Source organism: Pseudopodoces humilis, chromosome 9 (genome assembly GCF_049639895.1).
Source record: "Pseudopodoces humilis isolate 2021_Gansu_Grassland_sample_001 chromosome 9, ASM4963989v1, whole genome shotgun sequence".
NCBI classification, from domain to species: Eukaryota; Metazoa; Chordata; class Aves; order Passeriformes; family Paridae; genus Pseudopodoces; species Pseudopodoces humilis.
In genome coordinates, this window is record NC_142208.1 from 2,967,153 (window position 1) to 2,991,311 (window position 24,159).

The 24,159-nt window shown below is 48.4% G+C and overlaps 2 protein-coding genes across 6 annotated transcripts in view; one reads left to right on the forward strand and one right to left on the reverse strand.

The window, feature by feature from the left end:
• Positions 1 to 692: 692 nt before the first annotated feature.
• Positions 693 to 7,811, reverse strand: LOC102107076 (lipase member K-like). The gene is made up of 10 exons (XM_005530735.3): positions 7,602 to 7,811; positions 6,388 to 6,503; positions 6,134 to 6,251; positions 5,069 to 5,267; positions 4,696 to 4,805; positions 4,405 to 4,541; positions 3,815 to 3,952; positions 3,646 to 3,717; positions 2,544 to 2,612; positions 693 to 1,655 (listed from the first exon to the last, which is right to left on the reverse strand). Exons 2-10 carry the CDS (start codon positions 6,490 to 6,492, stop codon positions 1,422 to 1,424), a joined length of 1,182 nt encoding a protein of 393 aa, XP_005530792.3. The 5' UTR covers positions 6,493 to 6,503; positions 7,602 to 7,811; the 3' UTR covers positions 693 to 1,421.
• A 4,346-nt stretch (positions 7,812 to 12,157) lies between these two features.
• Positions 12,158 to 24,159, forward strand: part of RNLS (renalase, FAD dependent amine oxidase) — a 52,497-nt gene continuing 40,495 nt past the window's right edge. For 3 of the 5 annotated variants that reach the window (XM_005530734.3, XM_088059846.1, XM_014259500.2), the window contains exons 1-4: positions 12,158 to 12,283; positions 12,393 to 12,489; positions 13,364 to 13,506; positions 14,114 to 14,272. In XM_005530734.3, coding sequence (XP_005530791.2) covers positions 12,172 to 12,283; positions 12,393 to 12,489; positions 13,364 to 13,506; positions 14,114 to 14,272 — 511 coding nt within the window. In that variant the 5' untranslated portion in view covers positions 12,158 to 12,171. Of the gene's footprint in view, positions 12,284 to 12,392; positions 12,490 to 12,689; positions 12,904 to 13,363; positions 13,507 to 14,113; positions 14,273 to 24,159 lie in introns of those variants that run through there. The other 2 variants (XM_088059847.1, XM_088059844.1) reach the window with 2 other exon arrangements.

Sequence of the window (24,159 nt, forward strand, 5' to 3'; positions counted from 1 at the left end):
AAAAATATATAAGAATAAAAATAAAGAATAAAAAATAACAAAAATAAAAAATTAAAAAATAAAAATAAAAATTAAAAAATAAAAATAAAAATAAAAATAAAAAATAAAAATAAAAAATAAAAAATAAAAATAAAAATAAAAATAAAAATAAAAAATAAAAAAATAAAATTAAAAAAAATATTGCTTTGCCTCACAGCTGGATTCTCCTTCCCTGAAAGAAGCTGTCTCTTCTGGTGGTTGCACCACTGACACGTTTATCGAGATTTTCTGATGAGCCTTGGGATTTTGGCTGACAGAAACAGCCAAATTTTTTATTGCTGTAAAATAACTGCCCTTCCTTCAGGCTAAAGAAAATAATCATCAATACATCACAGCACCTCTGAGATCACCACTCAGTTTTATTACCAAAACCTCTCAGATACACCCTAACACAGGCACTTTGTGAATACCCTAAGCCCCTTTTTATTTGGATTTTACACATTCTGCTCCAGAATCACACACTGGACCATCTGATTTGCAATTTCTCTTCAGGATTTATTCATTTCTCACCTCTCAGTCACTGAGACAAAAATAAAAAGCCCAAAACCAGCCACATTAAAAATGTGATTAATTATAATTTTTATTGAATTCAAAACCACTAGTACTGGTTTTTCTCTAGGGAGATATCCTTCCAGTACCTGAAGGGAGAAAGATGTAAAGAAACAATTTACAAGGGCCTGGAGAGGCAGGACAAGGAGGAATGGCTTCCCAGTGCCAGAGGACAGGGATAGATGGGATATTGGGAAGGAATTGTTCCCTGGGAGGGTGGGCAGGCCCTGGCACAGGGTGCCCAGAGCAGCTGGGGCTGCCCCTGGATCCCTGGAAGTGTCCAAGGCCAGGTTGGACTTTGGGGCTTGGAGCAGCCTGGGACAGTGGGAGGTGGATGGGCTTTAAGGTCCCTTCCCACCCAAAAACATTCTGGGATCCTACTTCTGGATTATTTACTGCAACCCACGGTTGCAGCAAAATCACAGATCTGTTGGATCTCCTTCTGATCCACCTCGATGGTTTTAAGCATAACAGTGCCGGACCTGAGGCAGCAACAATGAGCTTTGTGTCACTGATGAAGACACAAAACAAAACCAAAAACCCAGAAAAATCCCAAACAAACAAACAAAGCAAAACAAAAAAAAAACCAACCCAAAAAACCCTAAAGGAAAGAGAAGGAAAAGTGGAAAAAGAAAGGCAATGCAGTGCCAGCCAGGAATAGATGGAAGGCTCCTCTCCCCACCCTGTTAAAAGCAGAACATTTTAATCAACTATATTCAGGTGATCCAGATAGGGAAATTTCAAAATCCTCTAGAGACAGCACTAATCTTATGAGGAAAAAAAAAAAGCCAGGAAAAAAAAAAACAATCTGATATCAAGCAAAACCAGCAACTTTAGGGATGCTTCTTCATGATGTCAAGGATTTCCCGGTACAAAACCTCGGTGGCGTCGAGGCCCAGCACGAAATCCATGTGGTTCCAGTGGGGAATCAGCTTGTGGTGGACCAGGTTCTTGACCTGGGGGAGGAGGAGGGCGGTGTCCCGGGGGTCGGCCAGGCAGTCCTGCCCCGCGTTCCAGATGGCCGTCAGCACCTCCATGTCCTTCACGTCGTAGAACGGGGCCCCAGTCTGAGGAGAGGGAAGAGAGGTTTCACAAAGGCCAGGAATACTCTTTGGGAAGGGAGGGAGATAAAAACTGGAGCACCTTTCTTCTAGAAGGAAGAGGAACTTCTATAGAAATGCAGCATAGCCTTATGTGCTGCAATTTAGCAAGTTAATTTAACTAAAATTAATTAGAAAATTTGTTCTGCCCGGCTAGAAATTCTGGTTCTGATACTGCAGATGGTTTTGATAATCTGGATGGTTTTGATTTGGAGGCAGGACTTTGGCTGCCCTGATTTAGTGCTGTTGGATGATCATGCTACCAGCAGGAGGTTGGACTGGGGACCTCCACAGGTCCCTCCCAGCCGGCCCTGCTGGGGTTTGTGGTGATGCTTCACCAGCATTTCCTGCAGCCCAGGGACAGCAGGGAGGTGTTTGGAAGCAAGGTTTTGAAATGAAAACATTTCTGGAGGGCTGTTTCAGCTCCACACCCTGAGAACTTGCCGTGAGGTGATTTGTCAGCAACGTCTCTCGTTACCTGCAGTGTAATAAATCAAGTTAAGAAGCACGCTGCTTTCTGAACAATTTTTGTTGTCGTTGTTTAAGGAAGAAAGAAGGGTTTTTCCTTTTTTTTTCCTATTCCAAGGCTTTACCACTATTTCAAAGAATAAATTTTTCCTAATATTCAGTTTGGTGTAACTTAAGACTCTGGAAACTCTGGAAAATGGAAAGCCTCTAATTTAAAGCGTTTTATTCCATTTGAAAGGTGTTTGCAGAACAGAGCTGAGCATGGAAAATGCTGCTGTTCCAAGCAGAGATCCTGACTTCCAGTTTGTGAAGAGAGGAGGAGACACCCCAGGCATGGGTGGGAAGAGGACAGGGAGAGGGAAGGCCGTGGCCATTGGAGAACCTCACCTGTCTGTAGTGAAGGCTGTTGTACATGTGCCCCCCGTCAAAAGCTCTCAGTGCCCCACCGTGGACTCCCTGCAGCAAATTCAGACATGCAGTGCTCTGAGTGAAATCACACTTCTGTGGGGGTGCAGCCAACCCTCAAAAGTCAAACCTCAAAAGTTAGTTTTCGTCTCTGAACTGGCAGGATTCTTCAAGTGTGTCTCACAGGCCCGGCCCTAGGCCCAGCACAAGTAATTATTGTGGTGATTTTGGAGAAATGGGCAGAGATTATGTTTCTAATGTTTGTGGATAACACCGGGATGGGAAGAGGTTAAAATGTTCTGGAAAATGGGTTTAGAACTCTAAATATTCCTTGTGGGCTGGAGAATTGGCACAATCAGAAACGGAGGGAGCCTCTGAACATCCCTTGTCTAACTGGAACAGGACTATCAGCAGTACAAGGTCAAGGTGGCCGTGGCTTGATCCCCCTCACTGGGCAGCAGCACTTCAGAAAATGGAGTGTGTGCTCTTGCTGCAAACCCCACAAAGTTCTTCTGGGGTCCCTGAGCAGGAATTCCACACAGGAAGAAGCTGTGCCCTGAGTACAGCCTGTGGCACACCCCTCAGAGAAGGTGCACGGACTGAACCTGCAACCTACAAAAAAAAAAAGTGCTAATTTGGAGCTTGGGGAAGAGGAAAGGACTGCAGCAGAACACAACTGCAGTGTCAAGGGGCTCTGGTGGTGACTGTTCTCATGCCCACAAGGAGAAATAATCTGCTTTATCGCTGATAGGCTTAATTGGCTGCTATCCAAATGCACCTCTGCCACAGTCTGACCACTAATGGCACTCGGGTTGCAGGGCAAGAGTGGAGCTGGTTTGAAATAAGACCCCTGGAACGTGCCTGCTGTGGATTCAGGGTCCTCAGCTCCGAGAGTTTCTCTTGACAGATCCACTCCTTTGGGGCCTCTCGGCTCAAAAATCCTCCGAGCATTTTAGGGAGGGGGTGAAAACAAAACCCACAAAGATCTGACAAAGGTGTGTCTTGCATTGCCCAGCACAGCAGGCTGCCCACGAGGGACCAGGGACACCCTGCTTGGCTCAGGAAGGAACCTGGCAAGGTTTACCTGCAGCCAGTGGATGATGTTCTGCACCGAGGACCCTGCCGGGGTGTGTCCCACGTACACGTCGAATCGGCTCTGCAAGGACGCGGGCACATTTCACAACAGGATTCACATGGGCTCCACATTGGCTTTGGCCTTCAGAAGGGCTCTCTGCAGATTTATTCCCACGTACCATGTTTGTGTTCTTCCAGTTGAAGCCGAAAACCATCGACAGGATGTGCTTGCAGACCTTTGAGCAGACACAGAACCTGGAGAGGACCAGCTCCCCCAGGGCAGTGTGTGGCAGGAACTCCCTGGTGCCAAACAGCTCCTGTAAAATTGCAAATGTGCTCAGCAAACAGCAAGTCTGGTCGTGCTTTTCCCCAAAGCACCACCAACTTTACAACTTCTATTTTATGCCCACATTAAGGTTGCCCATAGTTCACCCTCCATAAGGGAGGGTGAAGCCTCCCTTGCACCCCGTTAAATGCTTCTGTTCCTTGCTTCTCATGGCCGTGATCTCCTATACTCATAATGCTCCTCTGTTAAATGGTAGGGCTTAATTCACAGCCTCTGCATCAGTTTAATTCACCAACGTTCTGGATCTAATTCTGTCAGAACATTTTGGGGAGTGAATTCAGGTTCTGTAGTGAGATGTGATTTTCTTCATTATGAAAACAGCACAGCGCTCCCCTCTCTGTAAATGACTTTAAATATTCCACAGATAATTTCACAATCCCTATGAAGAACATTTTGGCTGTGCAGAACATGTTGCAGACCAACCTTAAGCCCAGAGTCAGAAAAGAATGAGAGTTTTCTAAACGGGCTCTGAGAAAACATCACCGTGGTCACAGGAGAAAGAGCAAAGAACACCTTGATTTTCCGAGACAGCTGGGGCATGGTGGAAAAGGCTATAAAACCTTGGGGGGTGGGGGGTTGGAAAAAAGTAGAAAAAAGAAAAAATGGTTTAGTCTTTCAAGACACTCATGCACATAGTTTAATTTCAGTGAGTGATTTTACAAATCGGACAGGGGGTGTAGACTTCTCGTGCTGCCATCAAGAGGACTCACTCACCTATAGTGGTGCCTTGGGAATGGCCAATATAATACAGCTGCTCCTGGCCTGTTTTCTGCTCAATGAAGCTGATCATGGCTGGGAGATCGTATTTAGCCATCTCATCGAAGCTACAGAAGGAAGAGCAGACGTCCTGCTGAGAGGGACAGCATCTCCACGTGCACAGCCACCAGCAGCAAACCACAGTACCAGCAGGGAGGGCAGGGCCGCCCCACCAACCACCACCTTCTTCATCCTACCGAGCTTTCACATGGGGTTTTCACTCAAAATAAGTTGGATGAGCTTCATTCCAGCCTGGTCCACTCATCCCCCAGCTAGGGCAGCGTGACCCCGACAGAATTTGTCTGTTCCTGAGATCCTCAGACCCATTTACCTGAAAGCCCAGAATTCATCCTGTTTGGGAGTCAGGACCTGGTGTCTCCTGGACCAGGTGTTGCCTCTGCTGTTTCCAATCCAAACATCGTAGCCAGCATCTGCGAGGATGAAGCCCAGGCTGTTGTTGGCCAGGTTGGTGAGCCAGCTGCTCCCTTCTGCAAGGAGACCGTGCTGCAAAAGTACCACGGGTCTCACACCTGCAAGACATGATGACTCCTTATTTTTAATTTAATTTAAAAATCAATGTGAATTTATTATTTTTTACAACATTAAATAATATGATTAATATTAATTACATACCACATAATAGTATAAATATTAATATTCTAGCATATTCTATTTTATTGATGTACATAAATTATTATAGTGATTATTATTATTTTATTAATTGAAATTTTTTCTTCAATTTAATTTTTTATTTTTGATTTTGCATGATGACTCCTTATTTTTAATGCTGTTTGTCACCTCTTGAGACAGTTTATAAAGTTTTATCCCCATGGCAGCCAAAATCTGTGAAGGTTTGTGTCAGTGTTCCTCTAGATTTCATTTAAAAAGCAGGTTTGCTAAGCTGAGCCATTATCTTGGCCTTTATCCCCAAAATCTCTGGGGATTCACGCAGAACTTGAGCTGCCCGGGGAGCTCTGTAGGCAACCATGGAGGAGCCTGGGGATGTGACAGGAAAAATGCAATTTTCATGGATCTAACCCCCCCTCACAGGACAGGAGGCTCCCCTGGAGGCTCCTCAGGGGGTACCAAACCCGTCTGCTGATCCATCAAACGGCTGCAGGAGCACATTTTGGGAGCCAGGCTCTGGAGAGAGAACCCAAGGTGTGCCACCAGGATGGATGGGCTGCCTCCCGCTGCTGGGATCCTGACATTCAGTGCTCAGGGGTTCCTGAGGGGTGAGGAAACACCCCTGGAAAGGGATCAGCCTTCCCAACAAATTCTGACGCATCAGAACCGATGCTACGGATGCCGAGCCACAGGGAGCCTTGAAAACCCTCTTGCACAAGCCCTGGTATCCCAGTGAAGGCTTGTGTGCTCTGTAGGGCATCAGTTTTACCTTGGCACCCGGCATTTCCTCTCCCATGAGGAATTCTGTTGAGCTGAAGGATGTATCCATCTTCTGTCACCACGTCATACTCCTCACTGGGGTACCCCCAGAAGGAGACCATTTCACTCTGCAACCAGAGGAAAGCCAATAATAACATTTTCAAGGTGAGGAAATCCCTGAATGTGATATTTAACTATAATTATTTAGTCAGCAGCTGTTTTCTGGATGCTTCCCACCCTCTGCTCCAATGCCATCATACTCACGATGTTCATCTCTGCTTCTGGGTTCTTAGAAAATGGGGAATTCAAGAGGCACTCCCCGGATGCCATCCCGTGGAACACGGCCACCAGAGCTAGAGCCAGCCACATCCTCACTGTGCCTGGAACAACACAGAAGCAGTGCCAGGGAGAGCAGGGGCAGGGGAGGTGAGGGCAGGGGAACACCCTAGGTAGGACCAGACTCAGTCTGGTGGCCTGGATGATGGCTCAGAAGCGTTAATGCACGTGGGGTGGCTTAGGAAACACATCTCAGCAGGGATGTTTCCAGGGAGGTGGGACAGACTTTCAGGAATTCCAGTAAGAGGCGAGACAACAATCCTTGCAGTGCTCTGCAGACCACTGGGAACTGCAAGAGGTTAAAATCATAGAATCACAGAACGGGTTGGGTTGGGGAGGGACCTTAAAGCCCCCCTCATTCCAAGCCCCTTCCACTACCCCAGGTTGCTGAGACCTCCTTCGAGCCATTCTGATACCCAAAGGATGTTGGGTGTTCCTTGTCCTATCGGTGACTGGGCAGTGCCACTTCTCCAGTCTCTCTTCCAGGAAAGGGGATGGCTGAGAGGGAAAGCTCTGTCCCATCACCCTGCCGTTTGCATCACCTGTTGACACCACTGCCCAAACCTCCCCAGGAGGGAGAGGGAGGATGAATAAGATCCAACACTGCCTTCCCTCCCTAAACAGAAATAAAATCATGGAAAGAAAATCTCTAACCGCTTGCCCTTCTCCCTGATCATGGTGTAAAAGACAAGAATTGATTACGTTTGATCCAGAGAAGGACATTTTAAAGTGCAAATCCGTATGCAAAATGGGGAGGGATGCATCTTCCAGCAGATCTAGATGTCCCTTAGTGATACTGGGTTTAAGGCAGCTTAAAAAACCCCTCAGCCTGTGCTGGAGACTGCAGCTGCCGCAGGAGGCGGTGGAGGCAGATGGGAACAGCAGGCTTTGCACACAGCTATGGGCAGGAGGCATCACAAACAGATACCAAAAGGTCTGGGATTGCAGCATCGCTCCCTCTAACAACTGTGACATTGGACACCACAAGAAAAATTGGGCTGGACCAGCCTCTAGAACCGACCCAGCAAATCAGATTTTGGTCCCTGCTCTGAGGCAAGCAGGGGCTGTAAGTGCCACGAGTCCCGAGTGCCATTCCCAGCCACGTTTAGGTCCGGCTCTAGCCATGCTTTTCCCACACTCACCTGTCCAGAAGTGAAGGCAGCCCAGCCCAGCTGAGAGGTGGCACAGCTCCTGCAGGAGGAGAGGGGGAGATGTCGGCCCCTGGGCGGGATGGGCAGCACAGCAGGGAAGAGATGCCCAGCCCGGAGGAGATGGAGATGTGGCACACGGCAGTGTCAGAGGATGGGTTGTCACCCCTGGCTGGTGCAAGGAGCAGTGCTCTGCATCCCTCTGCAGACAGCCCTTTTTGAACTGGCTGCAGGGTGGGGTGGGGGGTGTAATCACCCTGGGACACAGAACATATAAATTGTTATGTAACACCACAGTTTAGAAAGTGCAATTCCCCAGAATTAGTTTGTGGAGGCCGGTTAAATACTGTTTAGGCAGAGTCAAATGACTATGGACGTTTGGAGGTGATTTCCATTGATAAAGTGGTTTAATTGATATTGCTGAAGAAAGTTTCCAGCTTCCCATTTCAACGGTGGTTTTATTTATTTGTTATGACAAGAGACATAATTAAGTTATTGCAAGAAAAGATCAAAGTCTAAAATGGATTTCCAGTAGCTGTGGTTTAGAAATGATGATGTTTCTTGTTATACCAAGATGCCACATGTGAGATGGAGATTAAATCCCAGGCAACAGGCTGAAAACATCTGTACTGGGTCAGGTCAGGCTGGGATGGAGTTCCCTTTCCTCATAGCACAGGGATGGGACACAGCCAAGTTGCCACAGCAACACTCAGTACCTTTATCCCTCCACCCAGTTTTCTCACTTTTGCTCTCGCAGTTCCCTCCACCTGCCCCACTTTGGGTTGGGGGATGGAGCTGTGTCAGCCCACTGCAACCTCCTTCTCTTCACACCCTTACAGGGAGGTGTGAGGAGTACCTAAGTGCCTCATCCTACAGGTGTCCTGCCAAGAGGGAGAGTTATCCCTCTCCACCGCCCGTGCCAGGGCTGGCGCTGCCTCCTGCCCTTCTTTCCTAGATTGTTTTGCTTTGGAAATTGCGGTGAAAGGTCAGTAGGGAAAGGTGTCTTCTGTCTGTCAGCCTGGAATGGCCCTGACATGTGTCCAAGGCATGCACCTAGATGTGGCAGTTTGTCCCACTTCTATGAACACACAGTAGAACAGGGGTTTGTAACTTAGAGGTTTGGAGGTTAAGGGTGGCTTTGTTTTTGGGGCAGTGAAACCACGCTGCACTAAGTCACCTCTGGCTTTCACCTTCTGAGGGAACACATCATGGAAATCTACACTCCAGGGAAAGGGCAGAGTAACTCTGCTCACACTCATCTGGAGGCACTGGAAGGGGCAAGATGAAGGCTGCACACAAAAGAGTCCTGCAGCACTTGAAGAGCAGGACATTGTCACAGGCCTTACAAGATGCTCCGGCCTCCCAAGGGTCCTGTGCAGCTCCTGCTGAAGCACCACCACTCTAGAGGCAGAATGGGGTCAAGGAGAGTCCCTTGAGCTTCATTGCACGGCCAGACCGGGTAAACTCAGCTCCCTCCACCTCCTGCTGCAGTTTGTCAGCCTCTATGGATCACCTTCACGCCCCTCTCACCAGGCAGGTGTCACCTCCCCTGCACCGAACAGCAGGGGTGACAGTGGCCAGGTGGCCCCTTGGCCACTCCTGGGGTTCTCCAGCCTTGCAGGGAGAGCACCTTGTTGGCTTATATCCAGTTTGGTGCCCACCACCCTTCCTTCCCAGGTCATTTCCAGTAAGGCTGTTGTGCTACAGCTCCTGATCAGTGTCCCCGTACCCTGCCCTCATCCAGAGCCACCTGCCACCAGCACATACTTCAGGTGGGTGTTTAGCCCGAAAGCAGGAACGTGTCACACATCCAAGAGTTCTCACCCAACTCCTGCTGCCCTCTCTTGCATCACTCCTGTTTTCTTCGCTGGCAGTGCCCACGTGTTCATCAGGTGAGCACAGAGCTTTTTTCCACTGCAGTGGAAACTTCAGCTCTACCCATCGTGCTCAAGTTTAATCATCAAGTTTTCTATAAAATTACTGCCAGGTTTTCTGTCTTAATTCTTGGTGTTCCTCTTTTGGCCTCAACTCTTTCAATTGTAATAATGTCTTAATACTCTTCTACCTCTAATAGGTGTTAGGAAGCATTCAAAGGAGGTGATGGGGAAGGCTCTGGAGGGCCACACAAGGGCTGGCTGAGGTCACTTGGTTTGTTCAGCTGGAGCAGAGCACACTGAGGTCACAACTCCCCAGGGGCTGCAGCTCCTCCTGAGGGCAGCTCTGCTCTCTGAAAGGGACAGGACCCAGGGAAAGACCTGAGCTGTGCCAGGGGAGGTTTAGGTTGGAGATCAGGGAAAGGCTCTAACCCCAGAGGGTGCTGGCACTGCCCAGGCTCCCCAGGGAATGGGCCTGAGGCTGCCAGAGCTCCGCACAGGGTGAGATTGTTGGGGTGTCTGTGCAGGGCCAGGAGTTGGACTGATGAGCCTGTGGGTCCCTTCCAACTCAGGATAATCCATGGTTCTATGGCCCTGTGACTGCTTTCCCACCTGCTTCTACATGTAGGAGACTCTGCAGAGCCCGCTGGCATGCCGAGCTGGCAGTGAGAATCCAGGTGAGCACCCAGTGCCATCAACCATCCCCAAGCACATCTCCCACACAGAGCCATTCAGTGGCCAGCAGGCCGAGTATTTGTGAGGTTTGAGAAATCCCCTTTTCACAAAGACTCAAGGAAATGGTGGTGACAATCCCCTGCAGAGGTACAACCCCACGGCTCGTCTGGGAGGCAGCAGAATCTGGAGGGAGGGATCCACAGCAGGCAGGGAACAGGACAAGGTGCCAACTCTGCAGGAGGTGCTGAGGAGGGGACACAACCTCCTGAGGCTTCTTTCCAGGGCAATGGTGTCAAGAAGAGAAAACCTCCCACTCTCTTACGTGTTGGATGGTCAGTTACACAGCCAGGCTTTTATTTTCTTTTTAAAAAGTCCCAGACCGAGCACGTGTCCTCCTCCATGACTGCCCCACAGCAACACGGGAAGGGGAGACAGGGGCTCCCACCTCTCTCCAGGAAGAAGGTGTTCTCCTGTTGAACAACACCTGCCCTGAGGTCAGCTCGGAGCTCCCTTTGAAGATGAGCATCACCAACACCTGCCTGTGCCTCAAGCAGCTCTGTGCAGCTTCACACCAGTCTGTTGCTAAACACCTCTGCCAAAGTGTGGGGTTCTGGTGTCCCCCATACCACAACGATCCTATCAGAGCTTTTCTGGAACATCTCCTCTCACCCACACAGCTGGGGAAGGGTAGCAACCCAAATCCTTCCCCCAGCTGCCCACTCTCAGGGCTCTCAGGACGGGAGTTTGTTTTCCTGGGGCAGAGGCATCGCACGCAATGTCACCACCCCTCAGCACTATTTGCTCTGGGCCCAGCACCCCGCTTTCCTCACATCGAGCCGTGGCTCCTTGCAAAACACGGGCCAGGTGTTGGAGAGGAGCCCGCCAGCACCTTCTGGAAGTTGTCACACCCCTATCCCCCAGCAGGTCCTGCCGTGCAGCACCTCCAGGTGGGCAGGACTCGATATGGCAGAAGCTGCTCGGTAAGGGTGGGTCAGACCCAGCTCTGGAGCGTGCCTGGACTGCTGGCAGGTGTGTGTGACACGGGTGTGTGTGACACGGGTGTGTGTGACACTGGTGTGTGTGACACGGGTGTGTGTGACACGGGTGTGTGTGACACGGGTGTGTCTGTCCAGGTGTGTGTGACACAGGTGTGTGTGACACTGGTGTGTGTGACACGGGTGTGTGTGACACAGGTGTGTGTGACACGGGTGTGTGTGACACGGGTGTGTGTGACACTGGTGTGTGTGACACGGGTGTGTGACACGGGTGTGTGTGACACGGGTGTGTGTACAGCCGTGTGTCTGTACACGTGTGTGTGACACAGGGGGGTGTGACACAGGTGTGTGTGTGACACAGGGGGGTGTGACACAGGGGGGTGTGACACTGGTGTGTGTACAGCCGTGTGTCCATACAGGTGTGTGTGACACAGGTGTGTGTGACACGGGTGTGTGTGACACGGGTGTGTGTGACACAGGGGGGTGTGACACAGGGGGGTGTGACACAGGGGGGTGTGACACAGGGGGGTGTGACACTGGTGTGTGTACAGCCGTGTGTCCATACAGGTGTGTGTGACACGGGTGTGTGTGACACTGGTGTGTGTGACACGGGTGTGTGTGACACGGGTGTGTGTGACACGGGTGTGTGTGACACAGGGGGGTGTGACACAGGTGTGTGTACAGCCGTGTGTCCGTACAGGGGTGTCTGTACAGCTGTGCGCCCAACACAGCCGTGCCCGCGAGTCCCCGAGCGCGCGCAGGCGCGGGCTGTGGGCGTGGCCCCATTAGCCCCGCCCACAGGCGCAGCTCACCCGGGGCGCGCAGCGGCGCGGTAGACCCCGCACACCGAGGGCGTGTCCACATGACGGGCGTGTCCACATGACGGGCGTGTCCACATGACGGGCGTGTCCACATGACGGGCGTGTCCACATGGTGGGCGTGGCCACATGGCGGGCGTGGCCACATGATGGGCGTGTCCGGGGGCGTGTGGGGGGGGCGTGTCCGGGGCGTGAGGCGGCCATGGCGCGGGTGCTGGTGGTGGGCGCGGGGCTGACGGGCGCGGCGGCCGCGGCGCTGCTGCGCGGGGCCCGGCGGGGACAAGTGGCCGTCTGGGACAAGGCGCGGGGCGCAGGTGGGTCCGGCCGGCGGGGGGGAACCCGGGCCTAGCGTGTCGTGTGCGGTGTCGCGTGCCGTGTCGTGTCGTGTCGTGTCCCGGCGGTCACTGGCCGGCTGTCGCGCAGGGGGCCGCATGAGCACGACCCGCGCCGACCGCGGCAGCGCCGACCTGGGCGCGCAGTTCGTCACCTGCGAGCCGGAGCTTGCGGGGCCGCGGCTCAGGTGAGACCCGTCCCGCCCCGTCCCGCCCCGTCCCGCCCCTTTCCACCCCGTTCCGCCCCTTCCCGCCCCGTCCCGCCCCGTCCCGCCCCTTCCCGCCCCGTCCCGCCCCGTCCCGCCCCTTCCCGCCCCTTCCCGCCCCTTCCCGCCCCGTCCCGCCCCGTCCCGCCCCAGCGCTTCGGCTCCCGCACCCCGCCGCCCATCCCGCCCATCCCGCAGGTGATGCTTTCCCACCTGCTTCTACATGTAGGAGACTCGTGGGAAGCGCGGGGTGCCAGGGGTTGGTGGCCCGGCGTGGGGACAGCAGGGACCCCGCAGCATGCAGAGGTGCCGTGCTTTAACCCCCCACCAAGACCCGGAGCCCCGCAGCCGCTCGCTCGCTGCCCCACCAGCGGGATCGCGGGGGACAGTGGAAGGGTGAAAGCCGGGAACTTCATGGGTTGGGATGAAAGATGCCCGGGTAGCTCAACGTACCTTGGGGAAGGGGATGGAGGTGTAGCAGCGGTGTGAAAATGCAAGATTTGCCTGGGAAGCAGCGAAAGGCAGGTGCGTTTCGGGCACCTGTGTTCGGTGTCTGGAGTATTCCTGCACTCCGCAGTGGCTCTGAAGTTTGTGCCGGTGTTCAGAGCTGGAGGGAGCTGCCGTGTATTCCTCTGCCTCCGGGTCATGCTGCTGGCAGTTCCATCACAGGTAGCCTTGCTGTCAGGTAAAAGGCCAGGCCCAATGCAATAGCAAGGTAGTTTGTTCTTTTATTGCTGCGTTTGTGCGTAACCTGCCTTGAAATGCAGCCTGGTAAAATTCGAAAGTCGGGCTGGTCTTAACTTTGATTATGGGAAACTGAGCGAGTTTTCATCCCTGTGTGTTTTTTCCTTTCAAGCTTCTATGAGGAGCTTGTGTCTCAAGGCATCCTGAAGCCACTGACCGCTCCCGTGGAAGGAATGGTGGTGAGAGAAGGCTCCCGAAATTACGTGGCACCCCAGGGCATCTCCTCGGTCGTCAAGTACTATTTAGAACAGTCAGGTAATGCCTTTGTATGGAGGGGAAAGTTTTAATGGTTGTGTTTTTGTTGGTGCCTTCCAACAGTCTTTCAGATTTAAATCCCTGATGAGGATGTTAAAGTTCCTTTTTGGTTTATGTGTGTCTGGAAATTGCTTGGGTGGATAAACATGTCCGTGAGCTCAGTGAATTTCTGAGTCCTGCAGGTATAAAAGTCTCTATACAAACAGAGTATCTGCTGTGTGACTGGGGGCAGAGGGGTGAGCTGTCTTTTGGAGAAAGGATGTGAGCCTGCTGGGTGGAGAGTCCTTTGGAAAAGGAGTCTAAACTTTCTGACTACTACCTTAGGTGTCATATGTACAGTTCAGTGACAAATTTAATCCTGCTTAGAAAAGTTTGAGCTGTGAGAGTTGTTTGGTTCTTTCATGCAATTATATTAATTTTTTTTTTTTAATCAGCTGTTTTTTTTAAACCCTAATCTTGTAAATAATTAGCTATGTTCCTGCCTTCTGGCAGTGGGAAGCCATTCCCCCTTGTCCTGTCATTCCATCCCTTGTAAATAACTCTCTCTCTTCATTTTCCCTGTGGAATTCACTGCTACATGTATTTAGCTGCTGCTTTTTCCATGCAGGTGCAGATGTGTCCTATGAGCAGCAGGTGACTCACATCTCCCTGCGGGATGGGAGGTGGGAAGTCTCCAGGAAAGCGGGGCCCCCGGAACAGTTTGATGTGGTAATTCTCACCATGCCTGTCCCACAGATTCTCCAGCTGCAAGGTGACATTGTGAACAGTAAGTTTAGACCTCAAAATCGCAGGTGTCGAATTTAAAATAGCGTTTGAGCATCTTGTGAAGCAAAAAATAACACCCAGCAGTCTGAGCTGCATAATTGTTCCATCATGACAGGGTGGGGAATGATAAGAGGTGGGTAATTTCAGGGCCATACATGTGGTGTGTCACCAGTAACACCCTGACAGCATAAATATCTAAACAGATGAGCCAGTTTTCAATCTGATCTTTATTTTTATTTTTTTCTGACTTCTGAAGCAGGGCTTGTCTTTGTGCAGCTTGCATATAGTTACTGAATTGGACAAGTTTTCTTGAGCATTTCTTTAAAGAGAAGTATTTTCATTACAACCTCTGGTTTTAAGCTTTCTGCCTAAGTAGGTAAGTGTTCTTCTGTAAGAACAGGACTTCCCTGCTAGTTGCTGTTTTATGAGGGCTCCCATTTCCCCTGTTCTTTTACCCAGGAAAATAATGGTGGGTCTGGCCCATCCTGTCCTTATTGAGGTGCTCTGGTTAATAGTGAAAGAAATAAAAATAGAATAAGAAATAGCATAGAAAAACAGAAACAAAAAATTGAAGAAAAGGAGTGGGAGTGGGTTTGTTTTGTTTTTTTGAGCCTTCCCGAGGTTCTGCTAGTCTGCATCTCAGGGCCTTTTCTTCAGGGCATTCTCAGGGCACTGATGTCTTTGCAAATTGTTTTTCTTGGGGTAATGAAATCCTTTCTTGTCCAGAAAGCAGGCAGCTCCCCTTCAGAAGGTGTAATTAAGGTGAACAGTTCCTTTCACTTGCTCTTGGGGGAGCTGAAGCTGTCAGATGCTTCCCACAACATCCTCTCTTCAGATTCTGTGTAAGTGCAGGATTGACTTTTATCTGAATCCAGCAACTTTTGTCTTCTCCTCCCCTTCTTCCTGTTTCTCTTTCCCTCTCTGCCTGTTCCCTGTGTGGGACCAGCTTCCAGATGTCCATCCAGCTGTTCATTCTGCACCTCAGGCAGCAGCACTGACTCTCCCTGCCCCAGAGTTCCTTGGCATTGGAGCCATGGCTGTCTTCACTCTTGTTTATTTAGGCTAAGGGGAAGAATAGATGAGGAGGGTGTTTCAGAGCCTGAACAGGGTGCAGTTTCAGATCTGTTTCAGATTTCCAGAGGGTCAGGTGCATCGCTGTGTGTCTAAACAACATCAGCGTTGTTTTGGTTGCACGTCAGAGAGCTGAGTTTTGCTGGCAGAGAAGGGAACTTTTCCTGGATTCACCTCTCTTGGGATTTAAGATGCAATTTCATGACAGCTGCTGAAAGGAATAGGTGTTCCCTCCCCTCCACACTGACACTTTTCAGTCATTTGCATGCTCTGGTCCCCCAAATCCAGGGGCAAAATCCGGCGTTTCTAACAGGAGCCATATTTGCCCATTCCCGGTAGTGATTCCAGCTGCTCCTGGAAGGGGAGGTTCCTGCTGCCTGTTGGAAACTTCCCTCTGGCTGTCACTGTGGATGAGAGGGCTCCTGTTGCTGCTGTGGGATGGAACAGGAGCTGTGCAGAGCTGGAGGAAGGGGAGGGTTTCCTCCTGTGTGGCCAGCAAGGGTCAGGTGTGGCCGCTCCGCCACGGCGGGCGAGCGGCTTAAAGGGAAGGGGGCAGGATTTGGGAATACAGCTGCCTTCCCTGCTGGTCTGGAAGGCCCTTATTAGATAGAAGAAGGACTCTGGAGCAAAGTGAAAGATGTGCCTGGGCAGTGTTAATCCCAGCTGCTGTTGTGGTTTGGGATGAGGGGTGTTAAAGGAGTGAGTTTGGGCTGTTCCTGTACGGTTCTGCTCTGTAGCCTTTTCTGCTGCGGTGTAACATCCCTGCTTTGGCAGCTTCTCCACCAGAGGCATTTATGGGTTTAAACCTCTCCCATATCCCCCGTGGTCTCCCTTCACTTGCCCCCTCTGAGGCTGCTCCCTGGAATGCCTTTTTGGGGCAGTTTTGCCAGGGGTTGAAGTGCTTGGCTGGGGAGCTGTGCCAGGGCCCTCTTGAGCCACTGGGCTATAATTTACTCCCAGTTCAAAGCCAGATGAAGTTTTTATTGGCTTGTGATGAGATATTGCTAGCATTAATGTGTGCATAAAGGCTGCAGGAGAGGAGAAGGAGCAAAAGAACAACTGGGTGGAGTAAGGGATGCTTTGATCCATTAGTGAGGGTTGGAATTAGCCTTTGATATTTGTGTGTAAAAGAGCCTGAGTTGGAGAGTTCAAATGACTTGCCAGAGGTGGGAGTTTACCCCTCCAAGAATTCACCATTTTCCTGTTTGAGGGAGGAGGTCTTTTGCCCCCCACGTTTTTTTGAAAACGGTTTTCACTTACTTACACAATATTTGGAAAGTTAATATTTTGAAATAACCTCTTAAATTTCACATTCAGTGGCAAAGTTGCTGTTTTAATACTTAAACTCAGCAGACTAAACCAGACTGGATGGTTTTTGTGTCCTTTAACCTCTTAGATGAGCCTGAACATGATGTCATTGTGAAGCATTGTGTGCATTTAGGAGGAGACAGAATTAAGTGGCCTTTGGCAACCTAAAATTACCATTTTATATGGGCTGTGTGAGAAATGAGTGTTCCAGATTTGCTTCTCTTGTGAGAGAAAAGCCAAGTCTTAGATTAATGGAGATGTTAGTGTGTAAACATACCCAGTTTTTAAAAATAGATATAAAATAAATAATGTAATAAATAGTGTGTGTGTATATATATATATATATATATATATAAAATGAGCCTTAGTTTCCAAACTTTATTCATTCTTTCTACAATTATCACACCCAAATAGATGCAGCAGTTGCATATTTAGCAGCAGCAGAGCCAGAAGTGCTTCCAGCATGATTTCCAGTAGCTGCTGGATAAAGGGTTAACTCCTTGCAGCATGTTTGGAACAACAATAGGTGGCAGCAATCGAATGATGTTTGGGACATTCAGCATGAATAAATAAATTGAATTTACACTGCTTTGGGCTTTACATATTCCAGTAGTAAATATTGGGGTTGTGCAGAAGATAAAAGGGATATGAATAAACGTTTCTGTGGTCTGTAATGTCAGTTCAAGGAAAGGAATCAATTTACTTGAAAGTAGGATCTTTGCTAATGAAAGGACAAGATTTTGCAAATGTTCATTGCCCAGTAGTATTTCACAGGTGCTGGACTGTTATACAGGCTGCTGATGTTAGAAGAATCCTAGATTTATATCCCAGACTCCATAGGATCCCTGGGCAATGCAGTTCTTTCCATGCATTTTCAGATCAGTTGGAGAAGCCTTCTTATCAGCTCTGTTTTTTAGTTTCAGGCATTTGGCAACATGGCAATTTAAGGTTGCAGCGATTTGCAGTAGTTTTTTATTTTATTTGTGTGTTCAGAATGTTTTCATTACATTGCTTTCCTTGGAATTTCAAATTGCAGTTCTGCATGTTTAAGCTGCTAATAAAACAGGGTGGCTTGGCTTTTGTTTTGAGCCTGACCTATTTTTCTTTTTTTTTTTTCCATCTGTGTGAATGTCCCACATGTTTTAAATAATACAAGCTGATGAGAAGATACAAGTGAAACAGGGCTGTATTTGCGTGGGAAGGCTTTATAATGTGAGTTAGTAAAGCACAACTCTGATAATTTTTCACGACTCACAAGTCCTTGCTGAGTGAATGTGTTTATTTTTGGATAGCACAACGATAAATTCGGAATTCTGCGGTTCCAGTTCCAAGCAATCTAAGCAGGGCTTATCCAGCTTGGAGCTCTCATTACCTAACAGATCTGAAATGTCCAGTGTAAACATGTACACTGATTTGTTAGTTGCTTATCAGGGAGCTGAGGCCACAATGTGGAAATATTTGGGCTTTCTGGAAACACGAGGAGTTCTCGGTTGTGCTCCTTTTCAAACCTGTCACTCATCTGGCTGGAGAGCATCCCGGTGCTGCAGCAGGACGTGGAGCATCCCTCTGCAGGAAACCTCCTGCCTGTCTTGGCCTTGGACACTTCCAGGGGCAGCCACAGCTTCTCTGGGCACCCTGTGCCAGGGCCTGCCCACCCTCCCAGGGAACAATTCCTTCCCAATATCCCATCTAACCCTACATTCTTCCAGTTTGAAGCCATTCCCCCTTGTCCTGGCACTCCAGGCCCTTGTAAAGAGTCTCCATCTTTTTCGTTGGCTCCTCCAGGCCCTGGAAGGTCACAGTGAGGTCTCCCCAAAGCTTCTCCTCTCCAGGCTGAACAATCCCAGCCTTTCCTCCCAGCAGAGCTGCTCCATCCCTCGGGTCATCTCTGTGGGCCTCCTTTGGGAGGTTGTTTTTGGATTTGCCCGTGTAGTGGTCTGACAGCTGTGAGGGAGGCAGGGGGGAGGAGGTGGGACTGCACATCTGGGGAGCAGGGGAGTGTCTGAGGAGGAGCAGCTGCCACCAGAACCTCTCTGGCAGCCTTCAAAGCAGGCAGATCTCCTCCATGCTCGCTGCCTGCTGCAGCTTGGCTATAGCCTCTCTGAGGGAGCACTTCTAAAAATAAAGGCTGCCAGAGCTGGAATTGCACATCAGGAGAAAAAAAAATAAAAATGAAAGTAGGCCGTGTGTATTCTTCAGTGTGTGTTTGACTCAGTCTGTTTTGAGGTCGTTTTTTGGTTCTTTTAAATATCTACAGTGCTTATAAGGGGCTTATTCTGCAGTCATTGAGCACATTGGGAACGTGTCAAATGCTGATCCCGGTGACCCTCCCCATCTGGGAAGTGTGGGGGTTAAACCCCACGTGTGTGAGCACGAGAGGCCTGGAAAGGAGAGTGAAATCGAATCTCTGTTAGGTAAAGGGCTGCTTTGCATTTTGGTGCTGTTCAGATGAGGCTGCCTGCCTGCCTGCCTTGGGTGGAAAGCTGAAACTCTTATTTGACAGATCTCAGGTTAAAACAGAAGGAAAAAGGCCAGATGCAATTTGCTGAAAGAGCAAATATGCATCTCCTTGTCTTCGAGCTTGCTTCCCACTCCAGGGGAGCCCATCCTTTGGCCAGACCAGGGTGCCAGCTCTAAAAAATTAACCCTGCAGAGAGGGTGAGTCCTGCTCTGTCACAGCATCACCTTTTAGTGCCTGGAGACGTGGCCAAAGCATTTCCTGCAGCAGTCCCTGCTCCTGCAGCTGCCCCAGCTCCAGCTGCAGCAGCACAGCTGTCTGTGGCACCACAGACACACGGCCCCCCTCCCTGCCCTTTCTCCCCCCCCCCAAAAAAGGGTGGGGGAGTTATTTTTAGCAGGCTGAGTGGTGTGATCCTCAGTTCACCATGTGGCCCACAGACTTGCTGGCACATTCTGCTCTTCCAGCAAGGGTAGGGGAGCAGCTCAGGGGCCGGGCGAGTGGCTGAGCCCTCGGAATGCTCGTGATTCTGCGGTTTGAGTCCTAAGCTTAGGTTTCCTGTGCAGCCCCAGGAGGGATTTCAGAGCACCTGCACATTAAACTGGTGGCAGACTGTGCTGATTTAGCTGAGCTGGTTTGAAAAGAAAGTTATCTCTGACGTGTAAGGCAGGGCTGCTTTGGTGTGCTGACACTTTTAAGTCTGCCTGACGTGGCTGTTTGTAATTCCTTGAACCTGGACGTGCTTCTCTTCCTGCTGTTGCAGCCTGTGCTGGTTTGGCAGGGTCCTTCAGCACCAGGGCACTCGGTCACAGACCTTTATCTAATGCTTCTTTAGCTCTTTTTGTGTCATTCCAGTACCCAAAATAGAGAATGGGACCACAGACATATTGGATCAGCTGAACCTGAGCCCATGTGCACAAAGTGTGTTTTTTTTGGTTTGTTTTCTAGATAATAAAGGTGGTGGTATTTGAACACAGGACATACTTGGAAGAGAACAAATAAATGCTCTGAAGTTTGTTTATCCCAACAATAAACACAGATCCCTCTCAGCTTTTCCCAGTCTTTGGTTCTCTCCAAGGGTTACGTTCAGATGGAGAAATCTTTCCAAAGCTGCTTTTTGCCATGAGCCTAAAAGGAGGGAAAAAAAAAAATAAAATAGTTCCTTGCCAAAAAATGAGACCAAACTGAGCAATTCTGAAACTTCTTTATTTGTGTCTTGTGGGACATGTGTTTAATGAGCTGGTGGTTTCTGTGATGTAGGAAGCTGGGATGTGCTATAAGGTCTTATTCTTCAGGAAGTCCAGTTAGAGCGTTTTTACCAGCCTTGAATTTTCTAATCCTGAATCTAAAATAGTTTTGATGGTTGGTTTTGGGAAACAGTGATAATGTTACGTGTCACCTCTACCTTTGAATAAAATCCTTTTTTTTTTTTTTTTTTGTTGCAAGCTTTTCCCTCAGGTATTTGGGTTTTTTTTGGAAAAACGTGTTTGGAAAAGCTCTGCCTCCTTTCCTGTTACCAAACCTTCTGGGCACACCTGAGAGAGAAAAATGTGCAAAGGTGACCACAGGCTGATTTGGACTTTACAGCCTTCTTTTTGATGTGAAAGCTGCCACTCAAACTATGGCTTTTATAGATGTGAAAACCCTTGAAAAGTCTGGTGCAGCTTTGTAAGCAGTCTTTACATTTAATTGCTTGCTTTGGGATTTATTTATTTTTTAGTGCTGCAATCAAGTAGGCAGACAAAAGCCTTCAATGGACAGTGTTTTTTAAATGTGTTCTCGTAGTTTAGGCAGTGCCTCTGGACTGGAGGGGGTTTTGTGGATTTCTGCAGGATATTTTAATAGTTGCTGGCCACTCCCATCACTGTAATTGAGACCATTCTTCACAAAGATTATCTTTACCTCCCACGGACACGTCTGCGAACTTTTCAGTTATTTTTGTGGTCCACATCTGGATTAGAGCAGGGAGGAAAAAATGCTAATTTTAAACCTAACGAGGTTTTGGCTCTGTTGAGTCAAACCTAAATTTTGCATGGAGCCTGCTGTCAGCTTTCCCCACGTGGCTTCATAATTTCCAAGAGCGTTGGTATGGTCTTGGATTAAAGAAGCCTTAGGAATAATTTACCTTCAGCCACCTTTTGTAGAAATCAAGTTCTGCTCCTTTCCCTGAGCCATCAGGTAAGATGTTATAGATGGTTTTGGATTTACCTGTGCTGCCTTGGAAGCCTGAGTTTACTGCTGATTGCCTTGCTCTTCCTCAGGGTTTTAATTCCCTCCTCTACTCACTTTGTCAGAGATACTCAAAACACTGCAACTGTTCTTTAAAAAAGAGAGAGCCCTGATAAACTCTCTTCAAGGGCTGCTGTAATTTAGGAAATGGGATAGGCTGGGTGAGAAATGAGGCTGTGACTGGTCACCTTTATTGACTTAGCTGATGAAGCACCTCCTGTTGTAGCAGTGGACTCTGCTGCCAAAATTTATTTAAAGTGTAAAGAACCCACTGCCTTACTGAAATGGATTAAAGCTATCTCTTCACTTGATTTATGAGCAAGGGATATGCAGATCAGGCTTTCCAGAGTCAGTCCTGAGGCACCAGTAGCCTCCAATTCTATTCCCAAAGCCATCCTTTAAAAATGCAGCTCTGCCAAGATGCGTGTGAGTGCACACCTCTCCATAAAGAAGGATTTACTGCTCTCTTCCCACTGCATTCATAAGTTAGGGAGAACGGGGTGGATGCCTATGGAGACTCAGGAAAATAAATTTTACTCAGTGAACTGTGTGCAGGCAGCAAGTGGTTTGAGTGTCTCACAGGCAAACAGAACAACAAGGTGGTGTTTGGGTTTGTAAAGCACAAAAGAAATAGATTTTCTGTCTGTTTCCATGCCCGTTTCTCTCCGGCACGGTAGGAGGTGTGTTCAGGAACACCGATGAGAAACCTTTTCATATATTCTCATTTAAGCCATGCTTGGTTGCAAAACCAGCATTCACATTTTCTAATGGAAATCACGCTCAAAACCAACATAAAAGCAGGAAAAAATGTTAACTTTGAAATGACCGCTTGTTTTCAAGCTAGGATTTGTGCCCAACTCCATGGAAAAATGCGTCATTTTCCCAAAGAATTTAGCAAAAGCTTAGTTTTCTAGTTGGAAGAAAATGCCACATAATTCTTATTTAAACAAGGGAAATTTGCCTCAGAATTGGTGTTTATGTGCAGACGATCCTAGAATGCTTTGGGAGGGAACCTTAAAGCTTCCATGGCAAGGGGAATTCCTTCCACTATCCCAGGGTGCTCCAAGCCCAGTCCAGCCTGGCCTTGGACACTCATTAAGAATGAAATACTGACATTTCTTGTGTCTTGTTAGCTTTTTTACAAGGTGCTGGTCCTTTGCAGACATTTTGTAAGGCATCAGACGGTAAATGGTACCTTTAGATGTCAGTGTAAGTCTGTCTTGCCTCGTGCTGGTGCTGCTGGATCCTGTCTCCGTTAGCATCTGCACACTTGGGAAGAGGTGAACTAATAAATTACATATCTGTGGTGCTGTCAGAATGCTTCCAGGAAGGCATCCTAATCTCAATTTGTGTGCTGCTTAAAATACTGGCAGAGGTCATCGTTGTGGCAGGCTTTTTAAACTTAACTCCTCCAAGTTTTTTGCCCCTTGGTTCAGAATTCCGTGTGATTTTTCCCAGCTCTCCCCCTGCCTGTTGGTGACAGTCACGACGCCGTGTTTGCTGCTTCAGGCACTGAAACACCAGCAGGTATTTGGAAAAGAAATGTAACACATAATTTTTTTTAATTTTTTTTTTTTTTTTTAAGACACCCAGGAGGTGGTAAAATGCCTCAGTAATCCCACAGGGAAAGGGTCTGACAGTTCCTTGTGAGCAGTTTTGGGAAGAGGTTTGGCTTTCGTGTCTCAGAAGTGCTCAAAAACATGTGGTAGTGTTGGAAGCAGTCTGAGTGGGATTTTCAGGTTTACATCAATACTGATTTTAAGGGGTTTGGCTTTGTGTTTCTTAAGCCTGCATAAATCTTCTGGCAGTGGAATTGTGCTGCTGATCTGTGTGTGTCTATAGGAAATGTTCTTATTTGATGTATTTTAAATAATTTTCTGTTTCTTTTCTGTCACATTGCCTTCAGCCATAAATCCTATCTCTCCACTATTTTTTTTTTATTACTATCTCTTGTATTTTACTGTATTTTTTTTTTTTTTTTGGTGTGTGTGTTATCTCTTGTATTTTACTGTGAAGTCAAATGTCATGGTACTTGGTATTAATAACAATTTGTGGGGGTTTGAGGTTCAATTTTAAATGAGTACCTGTGTGCTTTTTTTTATCTTAATGGGATTTGCAAGGCAGATAAGTGTGGACAGTGTTTTATGACATCAGTATTCCTGCTTTGGTTTTGATTGGTGGTTTTTTTTGTTGTTGTTGTTGTTTTTTTTGTTTTCTCTTTGTCACATTTAGCTATTAGAGTCAATAGTCACCATCAATAAAAGCAACTTTCTAAGAAACAGTTCCTTGCAGCAGGAGGAGGGCAGAGTTTGGCTTCAGAATACAGCATTTGGTATGATGTACTAATAGCAAGGATTTTTTATTCCATCTGGTATCTTTTTTCAGCCTCTGGTAGGTTGCAGCTGATCTGTCAATAACTTTCTAGGAATCATGTTTTTATTTTCCCCCTCCACTGTGTCACATTTTGAGCATTAGGATTTGTTCACCGTGGCTTCCCTCCTCACAAGCTAAAAAAAGGAGACTGGAGAACCAGGTTTTTTTAAGTTGTACGCTTGATTGTGTGTCCAGTTTATGAAAGTTGGCAAAATTATGGCAGAGGAGGGGCCAGTTGCAATCAGGTACAGCTTGTTTAATTTATCTGTGCTTCCAGAACATGTGCTCCGCATGCTTGGCTGCGTGTCTAAATCCTTTGGAAAGTCGTGACAGGAGAGACAGGACTCAAAATGAAAGAATGTGTGATAAAACAAAAGAAATAAACCAGAGAAGACACCCAGAACGTGTGATCCAGTCGAAGCCACATGAAACTGATTGTGGGCGAAGCA

Coding starts and splice junctions, on each gene's coding strand:
- LOC102107076 (XM_005530735.3), bottom strand. CDS start 6,492: ATGTGGCTGGCTCTAGCTCTGGTGGCCGTGTTCCACGGGATGGCATCC. Junction 6,252..6,387: donor CAGAAGCAGAGATGAACATC/GTGAGTATGATG, acceptor CTCTGGTTGCAG/AGTGAAATGGTCTCCTTCTG. Junction 3,718..3,814: donor ACTGGAAGAACACAAACATG/GTACGTGGGAAT, acceptor GCGTCCTTGCAG/AGCCGATTCGACGTGTACGT.